This window comes from Coturnix japonica, chromosome 1, assembly GCF_001577835.2.
Source record: "Coturnix japonica isolate 7356 chromosome 1, Coturnix japonica 2.1, whole genome shotgun sequence".
NCBI classification, from domain to species: Eukaryota; Metazoa; Chordata; class Aves; order Galliformes; family Phasianidae; genus Coturnix; species Coturnix japonica.
The window spans coordinates 158150431-158173122 of NC_029516.1; the positions used below are offsets into that span (position 1 = coordinate 158150431).

The 22692-nt window shown below is 38.9% G+C and overlaps 1 protein-coding gene across 5 annotated transcripts in view; it reads left to right on the forward strand.

The window, feature by feature from the left end:
* ATP8A2 (ATPase phospholipid transporting 8A2) overlaps positions 1-22692 on the forward strand; it is a 280358-nt gene that overhangs the window by 73995 nt on the left and 183671 nt on the right. For all 5 annotated transcript variants that reach the window (XM_015852108.2, XM_015852111.2, XM_015852110.2 and 2 more), the window contains 2 exons: positions 640-778; positions 5147-5211. In XM_015852108.2, the coding sequence (XP_015707594.1) occupies positions 640-778; positions 5147-5211 (204 nt within the window). The remainder of the gene's footprint in view (positions 1-639; positions 779-5146; positions 5212-22692) is intronic.

The following is a 22692-nucleotide window of genomic DNA, read 5'->3' on the forward strand; positions in this document are numbered from 1 at the left end:
GATGCCAAATCTCTTCAAGTAATCACTCTACAATTGCATATGAATATGGCTTATTCTGTAGTATTAAGTGGTTGTGTGAGACATTCTTTTCTGGCATGCATCTGTATTAGACTACGGATACTTGGATTGATTAATGTCCATACCACTTCTATTACATAGATGTAGTGATCATATCCATAAATAGTTGGAATAATTTTTGCTTTGATTGTATCTAGTTTATGTGCACATTTTGCAGGAGGGAAGTTAGTTTCAGTGATGTTATGCCAGGTGACTTTTGTTCTGTGGGCTTAAGAAACATAATCTGTGGCCACTCATCATGTTGCTACAGTGATTACTGAATATTCCAGTGTATATGTTCATCCACAGGATAGCTTTGGAGTTGTGTAAGTTCAATTAATTGCTTTTGAAACTCTGCCAACTTTCTGATCATAAACACTGGGTTCCATTCTATACATCCTGAAATGTGATTTGTGTGCTGGGGAAGTAGAAGAGACACGCCAAAAACCTGCTGCAGTATGTAGTGCTTGTCAAAAAGCTGTATTGGCAATGAGGCACAACATGTTTTTAATTCCCTGTTTTTAGAGTATTCTAAACAGAGATTTATCCTAAGAAACCAATCACTCAGATTCTTTCTTTCAGGACTTACTGCTTCTTGGAGCTACAGCCATTGAAGACCGTCTGCAAGCAGGTGTTCCTGAAACAATAGCCACACTAATGAAGGCAGAAATTAAGATATGGATTCTGACAGGGGACAAACAGGAAACAGCTCTCAACATAGGTATTCATTTTGGTTGCATAACGTTTGTCTGAGGTGTAGCAGGTTACATAGTAGATGTGATGTTTGGGGCTTTTAAAACAAAAACAGGCCTGATCTGTACTCATAGACTGGCTCCTTGGTAGCTGAGAGGCTTGTGGAAGCCTTTAATTTGGAGAATTGGGAATTCTGGAATGAAAGTTTTGCACTGAATGTCAGGCTACGTGGAACTGTTGGAGAGGATCCAGAGGAGGGCCATGAAGATGATCAGAGGGATGGAGCACCTCTCCTATGAAGACAGGACAAGGGAGCTGGGCTTGTTCAGCCTAGAGAAGAGAAGGCTGTGAGAGGACCTCTTTGCAGCCTTCCAGTATTTAAAAGGAAATTACAAAGAGAAGGGTAATTGACTTTTTACTTGGGTAGATAGTAACAGGACAAGGGGGAATGCTTTTAAGCTCAAGGGGGGAGGGTTTAGAGTGCACATCAGAGGAAGCTCTTTACAGAGAGAGTGGTAAGGTGTTGGTACTTACTGCCCAGAGAGGCTGTGGGTGCTCTGTCCATGGTGGTGTTCAAGACAAGGTTGGATGGATTGTTTGTCAAGGCACAAGGTGGGTATTCTTATGTCTTAAACTTACTGATGTATTCCCACCTTTCTGATTCTGTGATCTTACCTTACAGAATACTGTTTATAATAATTTAAGACCTGATCCACATGTACAGTTACATTCCAGTTACTGTATGCACTCTTGGGAGTAGAAGTGTCTTCATTTCCTCACAGTGTGTGGCAGTGATGCTTACAGTCTGCTGCTTGCTTTATGGATATGCTTATGTACTTAGGTCATCTGCAACTCTTGGCAGCCACCCCAAGGAGATGAAATACTTTGTTCTTCCAGTTTGCTCTTGATTCTTTGGTCTTCAGAGTTTGTGTGTTCAACTGTTGTCTTTTAATTGCATTATTGACTTCTCTAAAGAGTAATGCTGTAGGGTGGTTGCACGCCTTCTACTCAGTTGTGTGCCAGTTTTGCAGACTGAGTGTGTTCATGATGGCTTTTAATACTGATCAGACATTACAACTTAGTATAGGATGTAGGAGTTCTGTTTTCAGAAATGTCTTCAAGCATGACATACATTCTGCTTTCTGTTTTTAGCTGCTGAAGCTGTCATTAGCCTGTCCCTGCCAAAAGCCATAGAAGGCTTTGCAGTGGTCTTCTAGCATTGTAATTCTCCTGAAACAATTTGCAGAATCTGAACCTCCCTTGCCTTTCAGTGACTCTATTACTCTTAAATCTGTGACAGACATGTGCTTAGCACCATCCTGGTAGGCTCCCAGAAAATCTGAACTGATGTACTCTAGCCAATAACTTGTGCAAAACTAGTTGCATGTATGAAAGGCCCTAAAATCTTTTTCAGTAGCCATCAGCTGCAACTTACCCACAGTGTCTCTAAATTACTCCATTTTACATACCTTGATTCTGTATCTCCACATTATAGTAAGTGTGTAACCTGAAAGTCACGAAGCCACAGATCTACGTGTACAACTGCTTTCTGTTTTCCTTACCTTACTCAAGCCTCTCCTGGAATACTTCTGTCATTTTTCAGTTGCAGAAATTGAAGCAATGCCAGCGAGCTTCTCTGTGTCCCACAGCGAAGCTGGAGCAGGGCATACGTGCCCTCTGTAAACACGGAGGATAAGTGTTCTTGCCTCAGATGTATTCTGTATGCCTGCAGTGTGAGAGTGCCTGTGGGCTATGATCTTGAACTCTGGTTCAGGCAGTCTTTCTCCCAGGATACTTGAAGGGAAACAAGTCCCAGAAGCACTTGATTCATCTGCTCCGTGGGCTTTTAGTCAGACTTTTAAGTTTAAGACCCAGACAGCAATTCACAAGTGTCGATTGACATTTTATATCTGGCTTTGAGCCAGCAGTTGATCAAGTCAAAAGCATTGACAAAAATACGCCCTGATCTCAGAGCCTGTTTTTGTTTGTCTTGTTAGTTCTGCCAGAAATAGCTATTATAAAACTTCCTATATAAAACAGGACTACAAAATTCTCATGTAACTTTATGATTTCCAGATTTTGTTTTATATTAATACTAGACTTTAACATCTTTGTAGTTTGAAACTTGTGCATTATGCATAGATCTCCTATTCTAAGCTTGATCTCACTCCTGTTTAATGTGATGACAATGCACAAAATGATCTCTTCTGACTCTGTGACTCCCAAGTCGGACTAAGTTAGCATTTTCCAGTGTTTTTTCTCTAGCTCCAGTTGTCAATTGGCATCTTGCTAGATTTGAAAAATTTAAAATGAAGCATTGAGCAGCAGTTTAGAAACTACAGCTCGGTGTTGCAGCTGCTATTCCAATCAAATTCTCCTAGAAAATGCATTTGAATTGCTTATACTGAATTTGTAACAGCCTACTGCGTGAGGCTGTTGCTGTTCTCTGGGGAAAGAATAACCCTGGCATGGAGGGAAATGATTAAGTTTGTAATATCCTCCTTTTCTTCTCAGTAAAAATAAGGAAATAGTTCTTCAGCCTGGGACTAACTCTCAAAAATGGCAAACTTGGAACTGACTTCTCTTCCCAAGTCAGTGTTTTGTCTGTACCTGTTGTGGCTTCCTTTCTCAGTTCTGTGCTATTCCCTAAAAGGCATCTTCACTGGCGTAGGCTGTCTACAAAGCTTTTGTGTTGCAGGTTGCATTTCACTAGCATATATTTCATCTCTTTCCCAATGGTTTCCATGCCATTCCCTATCTTTCTGTAAAGCAGAAAGTACACCTTATCATCTTAACTGTATTAATAAGCTGCTGTTTCTGTAAGGCTGCATCTGATACTCATATTATACACAGCTGTGAAAATGGAATAGAAACAAAACTTCTGCAGGTAATCATATGTAGTGTCTGAAGGAGACCGTATGATGCAATTATGCCTTCCACAAAGAAAGATGAGGGATTTTCTTGACAGAAGTCATTGATGCAGGCTTGTCAGCCCTGGATTATACCCAGAAAACTGGCCCAATTATAAAAAATACTGTAGCCTGGATAAATGATTTGCATTGCAGTTCATGAGCCTGTATGGCCTTCCTTAGGAATCAAAAATCTCACAGAGAACAAATCCATGCCTCAAGTTTCTCTTACTGATGGGAGATACAAAGAGAGACTTAATCTTTTTATACTGACAGTGGTTCTACTCGCAGGGGTTCCCCTTGGGAGCATTACTGTTATGAAGTAGTATACTACTACAACATAAAAAAATGTAAATAGACCAGAAAAAAAACCCACAACCCTTTTTTAGGCCTCATTTCACAACCATTATTTCGTGAATTTTCTGTGATTCATTTTGATGCAAAAGTATGGCAGAACTGAAACAGTTTGATTGTATTTTCTTTTCTTGCATGACTTAGCTCAGCAATGAGGCATATGGTTAATGTTTCAATAGACGAATAAACCTGTGCTTATGAAGCCACATCACAGCGCCATTTGGAAGAGAACTTGCATGTGCTTTGAGAATGCAGTAGAGCCAGTCTGCAACTTTTGCTTTGCTTCTTCTCATTAATAGTGATGGAATTACACTGTTTATTCTGTTAACTCCATTCACATATATCCTGGATGGCTCATCATCTAATGTCAGTGAGGGAAGAACTGCTGGGTCAATGTTATGAAGTAGTCTTGCAACCTTTAGCTCTTAGTATTATAAAAAATAAGGAATTTTTCTAGTTTCAGTATTTTTTTCTTATTTGAATCGTGGTGTCCTGCTGAATGTGTTGAACTGCCTTCAGAGTGCTGCTCTGCACTGTGATGATGTGCTGTTTGTTGTTCGCACATGAAGAACAATCTAGTACAATCTCTTGATGCCCATAGGAGCTGGAAAAGGCTCTCTGAGTATCACCTGAACTGTGTTTTTTGATGAAACTCAGGATCACCTTCCACCTAAACCCCCACAGCACATGCTGAGGCTAAGTGGAGTGTGATGCAGTGATGTGTGCTGATGTAGAGTCTGTGCTTCCAGCTGTATGATGTAGCTTCAACTGACTTCAGATCCATTCCTTTAATGTGCTGAAGGTCATTCAGCTTTCATAAGGATAAATGAAGTTTATGTATAGGAATGATTACTTTTACTGTAGAGATATGCTATATCTCTAAAGAATGTTGTATTTTCTTTGGTTAAGCAGTGTATTTGGAATAGCAGATAAAATGGAGTCTCCATTGCTAATCAACTTGTCAAGTTGGAGCGTGGCCTTAACCTTCCAGTAGCCTGCCTGGTGGGAGTCACTGCTCACATGTAAATCCCAGTCTGACATACATATATGTATATAATCTGACTTCCTTTTAAGACTGAGTTCAACTGTAATACTTCTCCAAAAATCTAATTCTTCTTTCCTTTCTCTTGCAGGGTACTCTTGCAGACTCATTTCACAGAGCATGTCTCTCATCCTGGTCAATGAAGATTCCCTAGATGTAAGTAACTAAGTAAATTCCAGTGTAATTCTTGACCGAATGAGGTATTACTCAGAAAATGGAAAGTTGATGGGCTTTCTCACTTTGATTCCTTTCACTTGGCTTTAGGGGTAGCAAGATTAAACAACTCATTTTAGGAGACCACTAATGATCACATAACAAGCATGCTAAAAAGGATGTGTTGTACAAAATGAGCTTCTGTAGTCTCTGATCACAAGCCGTACAAATCAAACTAAAGTCTCAGAACAAGGAACTAATTAAATCCATGGGTTTGATTTTACTGTAAACTGGTGAAACCTGCAGTATGCCTTCAGGAATGTGGTTGGGCTCTGCTACATGTATAGGAGTAAGATGTTTGAAGAAAGGAAAAAGAAGCTGGAAAAAAGCAATTTCAGCATAGGAAGCTATCTTCAGTATTGCTCGGAATGGCTGCAGTCAAACCTATGTCTTAGTAAACTATCTTTTGAGCTCACCTGAGTGCACCTTCTGAGACCCAAAAATTAGATTTATAAGTGATAGCTGTGTTCCTCAGGTATGTTTAATAAATAAATAAAAAGAGTTCAGAAAATAAAAATAATATACTTTATCTTCTGGAGGAGGTTCATGTACATTTTACTAGTTTGCCTGTTTCAGTGTCAGCACTTGATATCACTTGAATATCTGGTTGCTATTAAAGATATTTGTAGGACAGGATGAAAGATCTATATTAAACAGAATCTGATACTTGCATTTAGAATTTGTAGTTCATCCTGCCTGACATGATGGGTGTTGCAAAGCTTGTATCCCCACATACCAAAGGAGTTAATGAATGCCTGGAAGTCCAGTGGCACAAAAAAAAAAACAGCTGAGAAGTGGTATTTTTCTAGTTGCATCTATGTGATTTAGTTAACAGCAGCCTTGACGGTGATTTCAGCTCAGACTCAAGTTTTCTGAATGCATCTGTAGCCTCTCATGCTCTAGTGCTCCAACTCACCAGATCTCAGGAGTTCCAGGGGGAGTCCATGGGGGAAAGGACTGCCTATGGGGGAAGAAAGGCTGCATGACTAGTTTCTGTGCAGCAAATTGCACCCTGGTGGAAGCTGTCTCTTGCTGAATTTGAGCAATGAAGGCTGTTACTTCTGCAGCAGAAATTAACTGTCTTCTGTGTTTCTGCGTAGTTAAAGTTGTTTAAATAATTCTACTTGGACGAGGAAACTGCTTTTCTTTTCTAAATTATTATTGCATTAGATGTGCTGTGATGGGAGTTATGTACATTTGGTTTCAATCAGATATCTTGCTGAAGACTCCCATCTGCTCAGACAAACTTATCCCACTTTTCCACTTCTGTATGGCCCCTCTTTGAGAGAACTATTCCCTTCCTGTGGGATCAAAATACTCTGCTTCTGATGAGTATTCTGCTGTACGTAGTTGACTGGACCTTTTAATCCAAAGAATGATGCAGAACCTCAATAGAAAATGAGCAGCTATCTCTCTATTTGTTTCACTAGACAGCTGTATTAGGGCTACGATCGTAGGAACAAGGAAACTTGGATTATTTTTTCTAAATGTATTGGGAACTCACCCCAGAAGAAGGAAAATGGTTGTGCCTGGTTTTTGAGTTTCTTATAGGTTTAAGTTTTTGACCCTAGAAATAAGACTTGTATTTCAATCTAAATTCAAACTAGTCCCTTGAAAATTTCTAGAAGGAACCACTGTGACTCCTGTGGTACCTATTTAGAAGTAGAGTTGCATAAAGATTTGTGATTCCTAAAGAAGGGTGTGCAGTATGAAGACAGAGGTTCTTATTGGGTAAGAGAATGAAAATGGAGCAACGTTGCTTATTATTTAGAAGTATCTGGAAGTTGGACAAGATGACCTTCAAGCCACATTGACTTTTTTCACTTCTTTTTGTATATAGTGATAGAATTGCAGGCAGATTTCTGTTTGTGAATAAATTGCAGAAGGTGCTGAGTGGTACCAGATATCTTCAGCACTTACTTGTAAATCATGACTTCAGGTAATTGGCTAAAAGGACCACGAGAGTGCAGTCTGAATAACAAAAGTGGCTTATTGTGTATGCTATAATGGAGAAGGCTTCCATCCTGGGAGGGCTCCATTAAACAGTAGTGTTGGTAAATGGAAAGGGTGTTCAACACTGGCAAAAATGAATTTGCCTTTTTAAAGAGGAAAGCCTGGAATTAGGCAGTAAAAAATCCATGCTTCAGTTTCCCCCCCCCTTTTTTTTTCTCAGTATTTCCCATCTATAACATCAGGAGCAGCTTGGCCCTGACCTTTGTGGAACAAGCCCCAGTTAATTGGTGTGATTGCACTCTTGTCTTGTTTACAACAGAGGTGTAAACTCTATGTTAATTACTTCTAAAATTTGGTATGTTTTCTGTAGCTTTAGGAAAGTAGGAGTTATGGTTAATTTTATCAATGCACTTCATATCCGTGACATCCTATTAGATCTTTCTGTTGTTTAGGCAAGCCTTTAATTCTTGTCTACAAACATGAAAATGGAGGCCTCTAACAGCTGTTTGATTCAGTAGATCCAGTGATGTGTTCATAGTGCTGCTTTAGTGAGAACTCATTGTGTGACCATAGCTCTTGACCATGGTCTTGCTCACCCATGGGTAGGATAAGTGGCTTAGGGACAAGGTGTGCTGACAGTCTCCACACTCTTCTTTTGAGTCTGCTTCAGATGATCAGCTGCCTGCCTGACAGCTTTAGTTGATGATCTCCACCTCATTATATTCATTAAATGCCAAACTAATTGTAACAAGCAAGTGAAATCTGACTTTACTTTTCCTTTCTTCACAAAGATCTACAAAAGCAAACCTGGCTACTAGACAAGAAACGTGGTTGGGAAAAGAGGCTGGAGCTATAGAATATAGCAGTTACTTTCAAAAACAATAAGCTTTCTTGTAAATAAATGTAGCAGCCCTGTTTTGGGAAGTCCTGGTAACTTCTTGAGAATTGGGGATCCAGAAGTGTGCATAAAGTCTGAATAAAGAACTGTGTACTTTTTATAGTGATACAGAAAGAGTTAATATGTAGATTTTAATACTGCTCTACACTGCTCTAGTTTTTAAGAGGAAACAGCTTCCTACAGTTGTACTGCAAATGAGGAAAGAGGTACAGTGTTAGAGGAAAAAAGTAGATATAGGGTAATAAACTGAGGAGCTTAAAGAGTTGAAAAGTCGGAGCAGTTTTGAAGCCATAGTAGGCTCTGTGATGGGGATTAGGTGAATGAGAAAATATTTTTAAAAAATTGTTAATTTTCAGTGTTAATCTGTCTTCTTATTGACGTTGTTACAAATGCCTGTGTTGAAGTGTTACCAGATGCATAATAACTCAGATATGAATCCACACCAAGCAAAGTTATATTGACAGAGAGACTGCAGAACTGTAGGGGCGTTCTTGGTCATGTGTGAAAAATGGCATGAAAATATTACTGAGGTTTCCACTCTCTTAGTGTAGGAAAGCACTTCGTATAGATGGAGATGTAAATGTTTTGAACTGTTCACTTGCTCAAAGTGTGAGAGGTCAAAGATGACAGTATCAGTAATATGGGTCCCTTTGTACGCATCTTACCATTGGCTCACTCTAAGGATATGGTGAGAAGCCCTAATCAAGCATGGATTGAGACAAAATGAAAACCCTCCTTCCTTCCTTTTTGCCTGACCTCTGTCTACACAGAAAAAAACACAATCAGCTTTCTATTTAATGTGATTTAAAACACCCAGGCTAAACAGGAAAACCACTTGGGTCGTCTTTTCCTGCTACCTCCAATTGTGAGAACATCTCGAAATGAGGAGTTCTCTGCTTGCTGACAGGATTCCTTTTGCTGTGCACTTGAAGATACTTTGCAGAAGTGAGTGCTAAAAACTTGGCAAACTGATGTTCTGTGGGGCCTTGTGCACATCATGTGGTGGTGGGAGAATGGGAAGAAACAATAGAAGGGTTCCATCTGTGCATAGCACGCTGTTTTCTGCAACTTTTAATCCTAGCTGGTATCTTCTGGCTTCTACTGTGTGAGCCAAAAAAGAGATCTAAGACTTAAAACAGTTCTAAAAAGAAAAGCTGGGTATCTTTCTTTTTTATTATTTTTATTTTTTAAAATTTTTTTTATGCTTTTCATCAGTGTTGTCATACTACTTTGTAGTCATCACCTCAAGTTTGTGATTATAAAAATGAAAATCTCTCTTCTGGTCCTGTAACTTTAGATAAGTTAGAACTGGAGATGACAAACCTAATCTCAGCTGAGCATGTCTTTGGCAGAGGTTCTAAGGAAGGGGTCACGACTGCTGTCTGAGTGATTTGGGGCTGAAAGTGATAGCTGTTAAACAGCATCTCCTGTGCAAAGTTGAATTTACTTTAGATGTACCATGCATCGGCATTCTTGGACCATGGCAGCATGAAGTACAGATTTTAACTTGAAATAGTCTGTAAAAACAAAACAAAAAAACCAACACAGTTGATATGCTGGTGAATAAGTGGATAGGTTTGTGCAAAAGCAGCAAGTAGAAAACGAGCATTGCTTGTTCTGTCTTCTCTTGGCCTCCCATCTGGTACATACTTACATTTAAGAGCAGTATTAGAAATGTTTCAGTAAACACCAAAACTAATGGAAGTTAGTTTATCAAAACTAATGGAATTTTTTATGCTCAGAGATAAAAGAAAAATGAGAAACAGAAATACATGATGTGTCAGATGAGCAAAAAAGCTCACTGATGGATAGCTGCTGTTCTTTTAAGTGAAGAAAATTGGTGATTACATGGTGTATCACGAGCACATATCTAATATTAATGGTACTTCAGCTAAGATAACCTTTTTCTTTCTGAAACAGGAGTACAAACTAGTGAACCTTCTGAACTAGTGCTTCCAAAATGGTTTTCATTGCATCAGCCTTAATGTTAAACCAGAGCGGCTCTGTATTTTTCTCATGGCCAAGCACCTTTACCACTATTTTTAATGTAGAACAGAACTTTGTGAAAGCAAGCCAAATGTAAAACCCTTATGTGCTTTGTTAATAATTACCACTGGTTCTTTTAATTATAAGGTAGTTTTATTCAGTTAATTACTGCCTATTTTTCAACACTGGATCTCTGCAGTTAATAATGGCTTGTTGCACCTGTAACAAATTATTACTGCTGCTCAACTTAGCCTAAAATGTATCAATAGAAGTTTCTCACACTGAAATCCTACAGCATTATATTTAATATATTCTGCCTCTGAAATCCATTAAGGCTAAAAATGAATTTTTACAGGATCCAAGTTGAGCTTAGAGCCTTTAAATATTGATGCCCTTTCCCCTTGTGTGACTTCAGCCCCCTCCTTCTGCTCCTTGGCATGCAGCAGCAGGTGAGATGTGATCGAACAACTGTCTTGGGTTGTTTTTGAGAGCTAAAATTTTTTCTAAATCTTGCAGTTGAGGGAAAAATCAATAATTTCTGTTCTCTTTAGAGAACTACTGGGAATAGAAAAGACTAATCCCTAGCTTGGTTCAACTGAATTCTAGAAACTTAGCATAATGATCTGCAAATGTTTATCCCTTGTAGACCTAACTACATGCATACATATGTTCACTTGATTTTTCTTTCCTTTTCATAATAAAGCTTCTTCAATTGAAAATGTTTTGGGCTCTGGATTTACATTGAGTGCAGTTCTTGAATTAAGTTTCTTCTTAAATTGGAAATGCCATTAAGTCATCTTTTGCAGCTCTTAACCTGGACAGAAGGTTTTTGTTGGCATGTCACTGATGTTGAATTGTGAGAGCTGTGGGAGGAAAAGCCGAGAAAGGGAAATCAGGTGACCCAAGAGGCCCTGGAAAGCTTGAGATGAATCCTGGATATTACAGCTGGTAAATCGTGGTGATGGTGTTTGTTACTTTCCATGCAGTAGGAAGAAGTGCTGCAAACTGTATCAGTTGGATCTCTCACTGAGTTGTATATAACAGTAGTGGAAGGGAAAAGCTAGAGGGAACGATTCTGAACCTATGTGTAGTATTTTGCTGTACAGTAATTCTGTTAATAGAAATGGAGCTACATGGTAGTATGTGTCCTGCAGAATTAGTGTGCTTGGTCTCAGAATTAACACCCAGTTACTATATAGATGTGTATGTAACCATGAACTGATGCTCCTGTGCAAGAAGGTGCTCAGTGCCAGCGTCTGTGATAGTTATCTGCCTAAAGAAGGAATAAGAATAGAAGCAGATGCTGGACTCCTTCATTCAGTGCTTGCTCAGCTATGTTTTTTTGTGTTCTACATTGTTTGGATGAGCTATTAAACGTGAATAGAAAACAATCTGTTCCTGCTATAATGGTACTGTATAGCACTGTTTAAAACACCACCACCAAAAAAAAAACCCCAAAACCACAAAAACCAATAACAAAAACAACAATCAAGTAACTTCACAGTATAATTTGGTGTTCCTTGTGAGTGTAGATACTTTAAAGATCATTTTTTGTGTTTCATAAGAGAGGAAATTAAAGTACTTTTTTTTTCCATCTTCTGCTGTCATTTTCCTGAATACTTTCAGATAAGTCAGTACTCCAGAAAACTGAGTCAGTGTCTGCAAGATTGGTTTTAGCCAACAACCAGCTCTTCAAGTAGATACTTGGGGTGCCCCTGTGCAGTCTGTAAGCTCTCCAGTTACCAGTCAGGTTGGAACTGTAACCACCCATACTGCATAACATGGCGAATTTGCAAAGGAGGCTAGTTAGGAAAGCTAGGGAAAGAATTCATTTCTCTGCTGTACCAGGTTATTTTTTATAGCTCATTTATTAATATACAAATTAGAGCTTGTGCTAATAAATAGTTATACAATGGATAGTGCCCAGTAACCAGATAGATCTACAGAAATATCGGATAGAAAAGATTGCTCTTCTGGTTTGCTTTTGCAAAATAAGTAGAAATGTTCATAACTCCAGATATTTGATAATCTGTGCCAGAAATGGATACGGAGAATATACAGCTTCTCATGTTAAAACCTGCTTCATTTTGAATTTACTGTGTAGAACTACAAATTAGGGCATCTAAGTGTCAGTGTAATGTAAGTTGGCCTTGTAGGTCGAAGCACACACAGGGCTTGTAACCAAAGTGTTAGATTTTCTCAGGAAGTAATACCATTAAGCTTCAGCTGTGAGCGCTGAATGAGTTGGGCTGTTATTTTTGCTTTATTATGCTTTCCTGTTTAGCATTCGTTAATGACTGTTTTCCCTTATCAGCAGTGGTGGTTTTTTGGTTTTTGGTTTTTTTTCCTGTTAGTATTTTCTTGCACTGTAATAGCTGGTTTGCATGAAATGGGAGTGCTCGTATCATAAAGATTGCAAGGATGTACTTTTAGGAATCCAGAGTCCAGGCTTCTAAATAACTGTTCTATAGCTGGTGTTTTGGGGGGTGAGGAGGGCAGGGTGTCTGATATTGTCTATCGTTCTCTCTGTCTTTGAAAAATGCTTTGGTAAATCACTTTTCCCTTCTTGTCTTCATCTCTAACAGTGATTGTATTGGACAAGACTCAGAAAAGACCTTCCAGCTTTAGCTTTAGGCTGCAGGTATTTTAGCAGCTGGGGAGTCGTCCCTGTAATGTCTTGTCCATGCTGTAGGACACAGTAGGTCATATTACAGAGAAGTAGAAAGGAAGAGTGTTGCCTGAATTCCATTTAAAATATGTCTCTTTTCTAAGATTTCTCATATGTTTGAGGAAAATGACTTAGGATGCTTTTCCTCTTAAAACTATTAATGATGTTCACATGTGTGAAGGGTTATCTCTCAGTCTTTGAGTGTTACCCGTAACTGTTCTCAGTTGTGTAACAAAAACAATAATGGCTTCAGTTGGACAGTGAAGCAAGTACCCGTTGGCTTGAAAGACAGGATTTTCTGCACCATACTAACATCTTCCGAACAAGCACAGGGAAATCATGGAAACTTAAGAATGCATAATGAGGTGAAAACAGGATTTTATTTAATGAGAAACTACCCATGAAATGCCTTTTCTGCTTACAATAAAGAGTGATGATGGTTTTAGGTGAACAAGGCGAACTGAAAGCCTGATTTGTAGGTAAATGTGTTATGAATACTGATCCTCTTGATTGACATGGTTAATATTACACATCTGTATAAACAATTCAGGTTGGCCTTTTGTATTGAAGGGTAAGAACTCAATAGCCCTTTCTTTTCTCAGGATACTTATTTTCATATCTGATCTTTTGCTTTCATTGAAGGGGAGGGAGGCCTTATTTATGTAAATTTATGGTGTGTGGTGCTTTATGGAGGCTGGTGTTTTTGTTTCTGGCATTTGTCTATTTGTTATTTTTTTTTCTATTTTTTTATGTAAGCAGTTTTCCCTTTTTGGGCTAGTTTAAAGCAATGAGATTGATTTGCCTGCACTGTTAATTTAATGAGGGTAGCAGACATCTTGCTTTGGGATAAGAATTAGGGTATGACTAGATTGCATTTTCAGGAAGCAAATTTAGTTATATAGGCATCTGTGCTCTTATTTTTATGGTTCACGTAATACTGATTTATTACTTTGTTAAACCGTTTCCCAAAGATTAGTTTCACTTTTTAAAGAATTAGAGCATCCTTCTTGTAGCTGAGGCTTGGTTACTTCTTATGGCTTGTTCATCCATCATAGGAAGGAATAAATTTTCCTCTCATGATAATTAAGGAAAGACTTTTAACATTTGGGTCATACCAGAGAAATGTCTCACTGAATTCTGCAAGCTTATTGGTCTGTGTCAGAAACTAGAGTTAAAGAATTCTCCATCTATATGAAGTTAATATTTGTGTGCCTTCTGCCTTCCAAACTTGTACACTGAATAGAACTGATCAGAAAATCATTTTGAAACTGTAGATTTTTCACCTGCTTTGTCCATCAAGAAGTACATTTGATGCTTAGCTGAAGTAGTGATGGTAGAGTCATTTTTTCTCCATTTTATATCTTGAAAGGGATTTGTTAGAGAAGCTGACTGGCTAGAAGTTAGGTGCTAAGATAGTTTTGAGACAAAACTGGATTTGGATATCTTGCATCTGATTTACTTGAGTAGGTTTGTTTTCATTCTGTGTCACTTGAGTCATGCTCGTTATTTATCTAAACAGAATACAATGCTGTCATAGCAAGTTATCTGGAAATCACTAGTTTTTCTATTTTCTACCCTATCTGAAACCTCTACTTTACTGTTAGGAGTATTACATTGCTCTGTAAGCAATGTAAATGTTAATGTTTTGTAAGGAGAATGCCTCAGTCCATCCTTATGGAATAGATGCCACTGACTTAAAGTGCTTGAGCAGTTATGTTATCCAGTGGCATGTGATTTTACAAGTAATGCCAGAAAGTGCCAGATCTTACAGGTACTTGCCAAATCTTATAATTATCTGAAGCAGTGTCCTAAGCAGGCCTAGAATTTTCATTCTGAAATGTCAGAAATTAACGCTGGGAATTTTTTGTTGTTTTTGTTGTTGCCTCCTTTATAAAGTTCTGGGACCAGGAACATTCAGAGCTGGAGTGCTAGGTTGCAGCAGCATGTATGTCTGCCATGTGCTCTGGTCCTTCATGCTATCAGGACAAGATGAACACAAAAGCATGGGTGGGGAGTAAGGGCTGAGGCAGATTACTTCACAAGCTTGGAGTGTTTGTGCTCCTCCTGGATCGTCCTTAGTCCTTTTTTCTTCTACTTTGAAATAGGCTAATTTATGAAGAGGGTCAGAATCAATGAGAAGCATTGACTCAATTCTACCATGCTTTCCCTTGTACCCCACCGTGATAAAAGCAGATGGTGAATTTCTGAGTTTCTGATGGTGATGTGTTCTGTTTGTTGGTAGAGTGGCTGTATTTCATGCCAGGCCTCACCTGAATAAAACACAGGCTTGTAAAATAAATTGTTCAGCTTTGTCACTTAAGTTCCCTCCTCAGGCTCCACAAAGCTTCTCTTCAGCTGTGTCTTGTTCTGCTGTGAGATGTGCTTATCCTGGGAATACTTTTTTCCTTCTTTTTTTCCCCCCTCTAATTGTTTCCCTCTTGTATATCATGAACTTCTTGTTAACATTCGCGTAGCATTACAGACATCTTGTGACAGATGATTTGTGTGGCAAAACTAGCTGTTAAGAACATGATTTCTGAATTAGTAGTTTTCCAACCTTTTAACTTTTCTGACTCCTCCATAAATCTCAAATTTGTGCATATATATGAACTGTCATAAAGTTTAAACTTTGCAGTTTACTTTTGATTTGGTTGACTGCACAATATGGTCTTGAAAAAGCAGAGTGTTTCCGTATGTCAGGACAGTTCTCCATCCTTGCTATTAGCTCAGATAAGCAATGTAGGATACTCTGTGTAACTGACTCAGTCAGTCTTACGCAGTTAGATAATAGGGATCAGGGTTAAATCTTAGCACTTTTACATCAGTTGGTAATGGTCAAGAAAAGAAAAAGAAAAAGGGGGGGAAAAAAGTATAGTATGTTGTGATTAGGTCTTTTTATGGAAAGACAGACTGCCTGCATGTTCTGTCGAGGAATGTAGTAGTAGCCTGCCACAAACATGCTGTCTAGATGGGAGAAATCTATTTTTAATTTCGAGTAAATTCCCCTGAAAGAATGGAAAACATTCCTCCTATTTATTCATTTACAAATATGGCATATTGCAAAGGTTTTCTTTTAAAATTATCAGCAGACAAGAAAAAGTCAACAGCTTGCAGATTTGCTCCAAGAGAATTCTGCGAATATGTAATAGGGTCTATAAACTAGAAGACAAATGAGCTTTTGGCAAGTAGGGCTGCTGTAAGCTGTGTCTGCACTTAGGAATGGTTGGGTGCATGCTGTGATGTTGAGCCCCTGGGAATTCTGAAGAAATATGTGGAGTTTAATGATAAGACTGTTGTCTTCCAGCATTATATGCCAAAGTTGCGATGACTCACAAGCAACTCGTTCGGTGGTGAGTTGGGTCAGCTTGTTACTGCCTCCTTGTTGAAAAAAAAATTGCCAATTTTAAGCTCAGATCTCATACTGATACTCATGGACAGCAACTCTGCATTACTACTTGTACCATTTCCTACTGCCTTTCCTCCAGGATAATGCTATTGATGGGGGAATTCTTCAGAGAGCCTGGAATTATTTGAAACAAGCAAAGCAATCCTTTACTCAAAGGATTTATTGAGACAGCTACAAGCATGTGAAATCCTCTGAAGCTCTTTTTGGTCACTGTGAATGTTGATCATTGATGGTTTCTGTTGGCTGAGATGGAGAACGTAGAATGCTTCCAATGTGTGCCGTTATTTCACCCTATGCACTACCATTACACTGGGGCTTGATGTAATGCAGCTCTCTTATCATTCTGAAACTGATGTTGGAAAGCAGCTTTGTGAAATGACTGTGAAGCTTTTAGTTTTGCCTGCTTTACAAACCTGATTTATTCTTTTTCTGGTCTCCTGGTTATGTTCCCAATTTATAGTTATACCCCAGATCCAAATGCTGTTTTGTAAATGAGAGTTTGCAAATGGAATGAGCTGAGTAGTTTTGGGTCTCACTGTGTACACTCTTGGGTTGAGTTTTATGTTAAAGAGATAATGTTAGAGCTGAAAGAGGGTGACTGCATACGTGCTTCAGAATATTCACCTGAGTGTCTGCCTGGCTGTATCCAGAGATTCTGAAATAACTAATCTGAATTCCCTACTGGGTGCTGCAGACTTCATGTCTTTATCAAGAAGACTGCCTGTCTGGTGATACAGAGCTTTGTAGTAAGCCCTCTTGCTGTTTTTTTCTTAACTTGAGTTTTGCAACCTGTAGTTTTCATATGATTAATTATAACTTAATAGTGATATTTTTAATGATCTCTGATACAGGGAAGTAGTTGGTGATGTGGTGACATTCTGATGAATGGCTTTATGGGAAATACCTCAGAAGATACAATATGGCATTTAATGTGACACAGACTTCTGAAAAATCTCAGGTGGAAGCCTACTTGTCTAGTTTATCCAGTCTGCACATTTGTGCAGTGCATGTGCCTTTGGATCCCTTACAATCATATGAAGAGAACTGCTCAGCACAGAGTTGCTTTACCTTGTGTTTCAGTTAACGGTAAAGAAATCAGCAACTCCAGCTTAGGAAGCAACCTAGATGTTAGCTCAGTCTACTTTCATGTTCCTCTTGTTTGAAGTAAAGCCACATGGCACTAAGACCTTAACTAAGACTCCTTCCCTAAGGATTCATCTCTGAGGGAAGAACTGGAGCATTCCTCTGTGGGGCTGGCTCAGGTAACAGTGATGTTAGGTAGGAAGTTCATGCTCATGTAGGCCTAGATCCAAGCACTTGCATGATGTTTAGAATAATACATGTAGCTTGTATTCAGTATTCAGCTGTGATCTGTTCTGATACTCCAGGAATGACAAGGTAACCCCTAGGACAGGTAGATCTTGAAATGCTATTTAATATAGGATCAAAGCAGTAATTGAATTGCATTATTAGCAGATATCCTAATTAGACCAAAAGACTGAAAAATGATGGTTATTTAGTAGAAAGCTGGCCTTAAAATCTTCATCTATTTTCTGAGTCCAGCAAAGCTCGTCACTAGGAAGCTTTCTTTCAAAAAATGGAGGGATTTGGTGCCTGTGTTTAATTCCAGCTCTTGTAGTTAAAGTATAGAATTCACTGAAATAAGAAGATATGGTCATTTGTAGAAAGACAAGGTATCAAATTCTGCAGTAGAACTGGGGACCATTTATGCAGCTAATTGTGACCAAAGATGTCTGGCTTGAAGAATTCTGCCCTCTCAGTGGGGAAAAAAGGGTCAGCAGAGCATGTCCGTTCTGATGTGAAGTTTAGTAATCTGTAGAAGTCTGGGAAAATGTGGATGAATAAAACCAATTAATAGTTTAAGGGATTTGTAAGATCTCATTTGGTATGGTAACATCTATGATGTCGTTGTAGCAGTAATGTGTCCTAACTTATCTATAAATAATGTGAGGAAGGAGGGGCAAGTTCAGAAATTAAAAAAAATAACGGCTAGTTAAATTTTTGAACTTATAATTTATTTTCAAGTTATTAAAACGTAATTGCTACATCTCTATTAGGTTTAATATTACCGCGATCCCAAGGGATTTATAGCTCTATCCAGAGCTTGACAGACAAACTCTACAGCTCAGTAGACAGAGTTAATAAGTTTAGTAAATATTAATAAAAATAAATCGATTGTACAACTATATCTTTAGGGAAATTACTCTGGTGGTTTAATGTTAAAAAGGAACATGATCTTGATGTTTTTATGGGGTTTTCTTATTAAAATTATTTTTAGTAATTGAAGAGAGTATCATATTAATTAGATAAACTTTAATAAAACGTGAGATCCATACATGGGGTAAACTGATAGGGAACTAAATGGTGTGTTTTTAAAACTAGGGGAGAAAAAAAGGCTTTCTGAAAGTTAGTGATCACCTCTAGGGAATGGTATTTATTTGAGTAGAAAAGAGAAGTTTGCCTGGGGCTTTCTTACATAGTACCTTTATATTCTTGGCTAGAAAATAAAAAATACAGGAAACCATCAGCATGAAAGCAATTGGGTGTTGTGTCCAGCTTCACTTGAGTCTCTGCTGGGCAACAGTTAGACAGAGTTCAGTTTTATTTCCAGCTGTTTGTACGGCTGGACAGAAGCACTCAGATGATGAGCATGCGGTAACCCAGAGAGGCAGCAGAGCGAGACCTGCCTCCTGGGCTACCTGCATGTGCCAGATAAATGGCATTTTGCACAGGCTGCTTGTGAAACCAGAGCAGATGTTTGTGGTAAAATCAGCAGCATTCCAACTTCACACATTTTGGAAGCAAAGATGCTTCCAAGCTTGTCTGAAATCCCCATGTAAAGCATCAGTTTATAATCAGTTAGAAAGGGGTTGAATAATACCAGGGTCTACCTTATGGGCTGCCTTGGGACTCCCGTATTCATTCTGCATTGTAATCATAGAGACAGTTGCCAACAAATATGTTAATTTTTCATGGCTTTTTTTTGTGCTTTTGGAACTGTAAGGAATGAATAAACGAGCCTGCAATAGAGGAAGGTGTTAGAATGAGTTACTTGTGAGAGTCCCGAGTCCCTGGAAGATGCTCCTTCCTGTGTGATTCAGTACCTGCCACCAGCATATAACTAGTTTTCCTAAGGCATGTACTGCTGGTCACCAGAATGTTTTGGGGAAGCCAGCTTAGGGCAGCAGAGAAATCACTGTGGTGGTTTTGGACAGAGAAAAATCTTTGCGTGGTGGTAGTGGGGGTTTTTGGTTTTGTTTTTTTTTTCTTTTCTGGGGGGAGGGGTTGAAGTATGTGAAGGTAAGAAATTGAAGCAGTTTTGCTGCTGGGGGTTGAAAGCAAAGAAACCCTTGTGAGGGATTATTGGAGTAGTAGTTTGTCCAGCATTTAGGAGTCATGTGAGTATTCAATAAAGAAATCTGTAAATCAGGGGGGTTATTCTGGCAACAGTGTTAGGAAGTATCTGCCAAGAATGAGTCATTCCTATTTGTCAATATTGTCAGAGAGTGCTGTATTCAATGAAATAAAAAGTTATTGCTATGACCACTGTACAGAAGTGTAGTTGAGTTACCTGTTATTAATCTCCCATGAGCAATATAGATTTTCAGTATAACTTTTTGTGGTAGTCATTTACGGAAAATGCTTAAACTAAATATTACTCAAAATGCACCTTAACATTAAAGAGTCATATAGGACCAAGAGTGCTTCTATCACATTTCATACCCTTACAAGAGAGCTGAAGCACTTGTACTGATGCTTCAAGTGCCTCAACTTAAGTCACTGCAACATCTGTTAAAAGATGGCTGAGTTTCTTATTGGCTATTTGGATCTTTGGCTATTAATATCTGTACAGTCTAATCACTATTGCTGTCACTGCTATTGTGGTATTTTTTTAAAAATGGGGAGAATCTTGTTACATACGTGTGCTTAACAGAAGCCTGGTGTTATTGGGGGCTAAAATAGGCTGAATATTTCAAAGACTAAATATCGCAAACTAAAATAGGAAAAAAATAAATCATTTTTTATATCCCAATAAGACACTGAACTGAAGTACATTCTACTGCAAAAATTGGCAGTGTGTTGTTTAAGACCATGTCTGCTGCCTTGTAAATGCAGTTTCAATAATCCCCAGCTTAGGTTCCCATGTATAAAGGACTGGCTACAAAAATCCTTTCCCATTAAGCATTTCTGGAACACACGATGCTTTATGAGCAAAGGTTAACTAGGGCCTGAAGGAAGCTCAGAGCAGGAAAGCACAGATGAATTTGTAGCAATGAAGACCAGTAGCCAAGCCAAGAGTTATTACTGCTGTGTTATTATTTAAAGGTAGGATCTCTGTTGCTCAGATCTGCCAGTGTCTTATGAAAGATGCAGTTCTGCCCTAACTCATTTCAATGTCCAGTGATGACTAAATCCCTAATTCCCACAGGATAGGATTTCAATTCATGTAGTCAGATAGGTAGTCTGTGTGATTTAAGAATCACTATTTCCCTCTTGAATCTACAAGTATTACCTTGACTGTATGTGACTTTAAGTAGAGCACTGAAAGTCTTCATGGTGCTGCCTACTGAAACAAAGCATTCCTACTGAATTGTTTTTAGCTGCTGATCGTATCTTGTAAGGATAGTGGAAAAAGCTGCAGGAAGAATATGAAATACCCAGAACCGTGTGGGACTGGGAGAAATGAGGTCTCAGCATCCCTGTGAGTTTCAGGGGTATTGTATACAGTCACAAAAATGGCATGATAAACTTGTGTATTTTGGGCCCTCGGATTCTTACAAGGGTTTGTTTCTGCAGGTAGAGCATTTATTGACTTCAACTGGGAGAAAGCATTTTGTGGAAATTGTTCTATATTAATAGTAGCACATTGCTGATTTTGAGTGATACTTGTGACATCTCGTAGTATTAAACTGGACTGTGCTTAGCAAAGGTCATTTTTCTATTGCATTGTAGCTTGCTGGTGCTTGGAATGGTGAAGACTTCACAGTTTATTTTTTGTCCGCCCGAACAATTCTAGTTAGCAAACAAACAAGCAACACTGTCCAGGGATCAGCTTTGTGAAGGGCCCCCAGCATTTTATCTCCAAGGAAGCCAGTGGCTGAGCAACAGTCATTCCTGCTTGCATCCTTTTTTCATGGCTGTGTGGGGAAGTTGCAAGGCCTGACCACCTGCAAGCAGTGCCTCTGAAGCTGCTGGCAGGAAGACGGTGAGAGCGCAGCGCATCAGCCTTCCCCAGCCACACAGCCTGTGCTATGAAGGAATGCTGTTGGATGGAGTAAAAAAAATCTCAGGCAACTGACTGATTCTGGAACATCTTGGTCTTGTCACTGTCTTTTTTTATCTGTTAATGCAACTTCTATTTATTTTTCTTATTTTAAATCCCTCTAGTCAAGGCTTCAGGCTGTTGAGGAGCCTCCAGCAGATCACTTCCATAACTAAACCGAGCCTCCTCTGAACAGTTAAGGCTACACTGTAGATGGCAGCTTTCAGCAAGGGGCAGTGGCTGCAGCCCACTCTGTGCCATGCAGCTATGGATAGGTTGGATGCTTCCTCTCTGGTTTCAGCAGTGTGAGTCTGGGAGCAGAACCCCTGCTGTGACATGTTTACATGCACGCATGTGCTGTCAGCTGAAGCGAAATCAACTGGTCCAAGTAAAACTTGCTTGTAATGTGTTTTTCAGCTTTCTCCTTATGTCCCCTCATTGCTCACTCATTTGCTGTTGTTGAATTGCAAGACAAAAGGTTTGCATTTTTATGGTCTTATGAACGACAGTGTTGATCGTTGAATCGTTGATCGTGTAGAGTGACATCTTCCCCAAATCTTATTAGAGCAAAGTCAATATTTAGGTTCATCATGCTGGATTGCATGAAGCCAGCTAAATAATTCTGCTGTGCTTTTTTCATTGTGTGATAGAACGCTATGCAGATTGTTCAGCTAGTTGATGGGATCCCTAGCTATACTAGTATATGGTTTTCAGATTTTTAAATGAGCATAAAACTAATTTTCTTAGGTGTTGCAGGTTTTCTTTTTAACATGCTCTACAAATGTTAATGTTCTGGGTAGCTTTGCTGACAAATGTCTAAAATCGAATGAGTTATTTTATCCTATAGATCTGTCAGATATTCTGTTTTTTAGTCCTGATACTGATACTGTTTTGAATGCTGAGCTGCAGAGCTTGTACTTTTAGTTTTGGGATACAGGGAAAAATCCAGCTGGGCACATCTTTGTTCCATCCTTTCCATCTTCACATCATCTTTGGCCGTGTTTTAGTCTGCTTCTCAGCTGCAGGAGTGTCCAGATACAAAGCATGCCTTGAAGAACAAGTATTTTCTTTGCTTAGGATGCTCTTCAGCCTTCACCCAACCTCTTGGCAGCGTCTGAATGTTTTAAAGAACTTTGGCATTGTTCTGACTCAAATGCAAGATGTACCACTTGTGTCATTTTCCCATTTGCTTGCCCAAGGTTTAGGCAGGGGAGAGCTGCCTTTCCGTG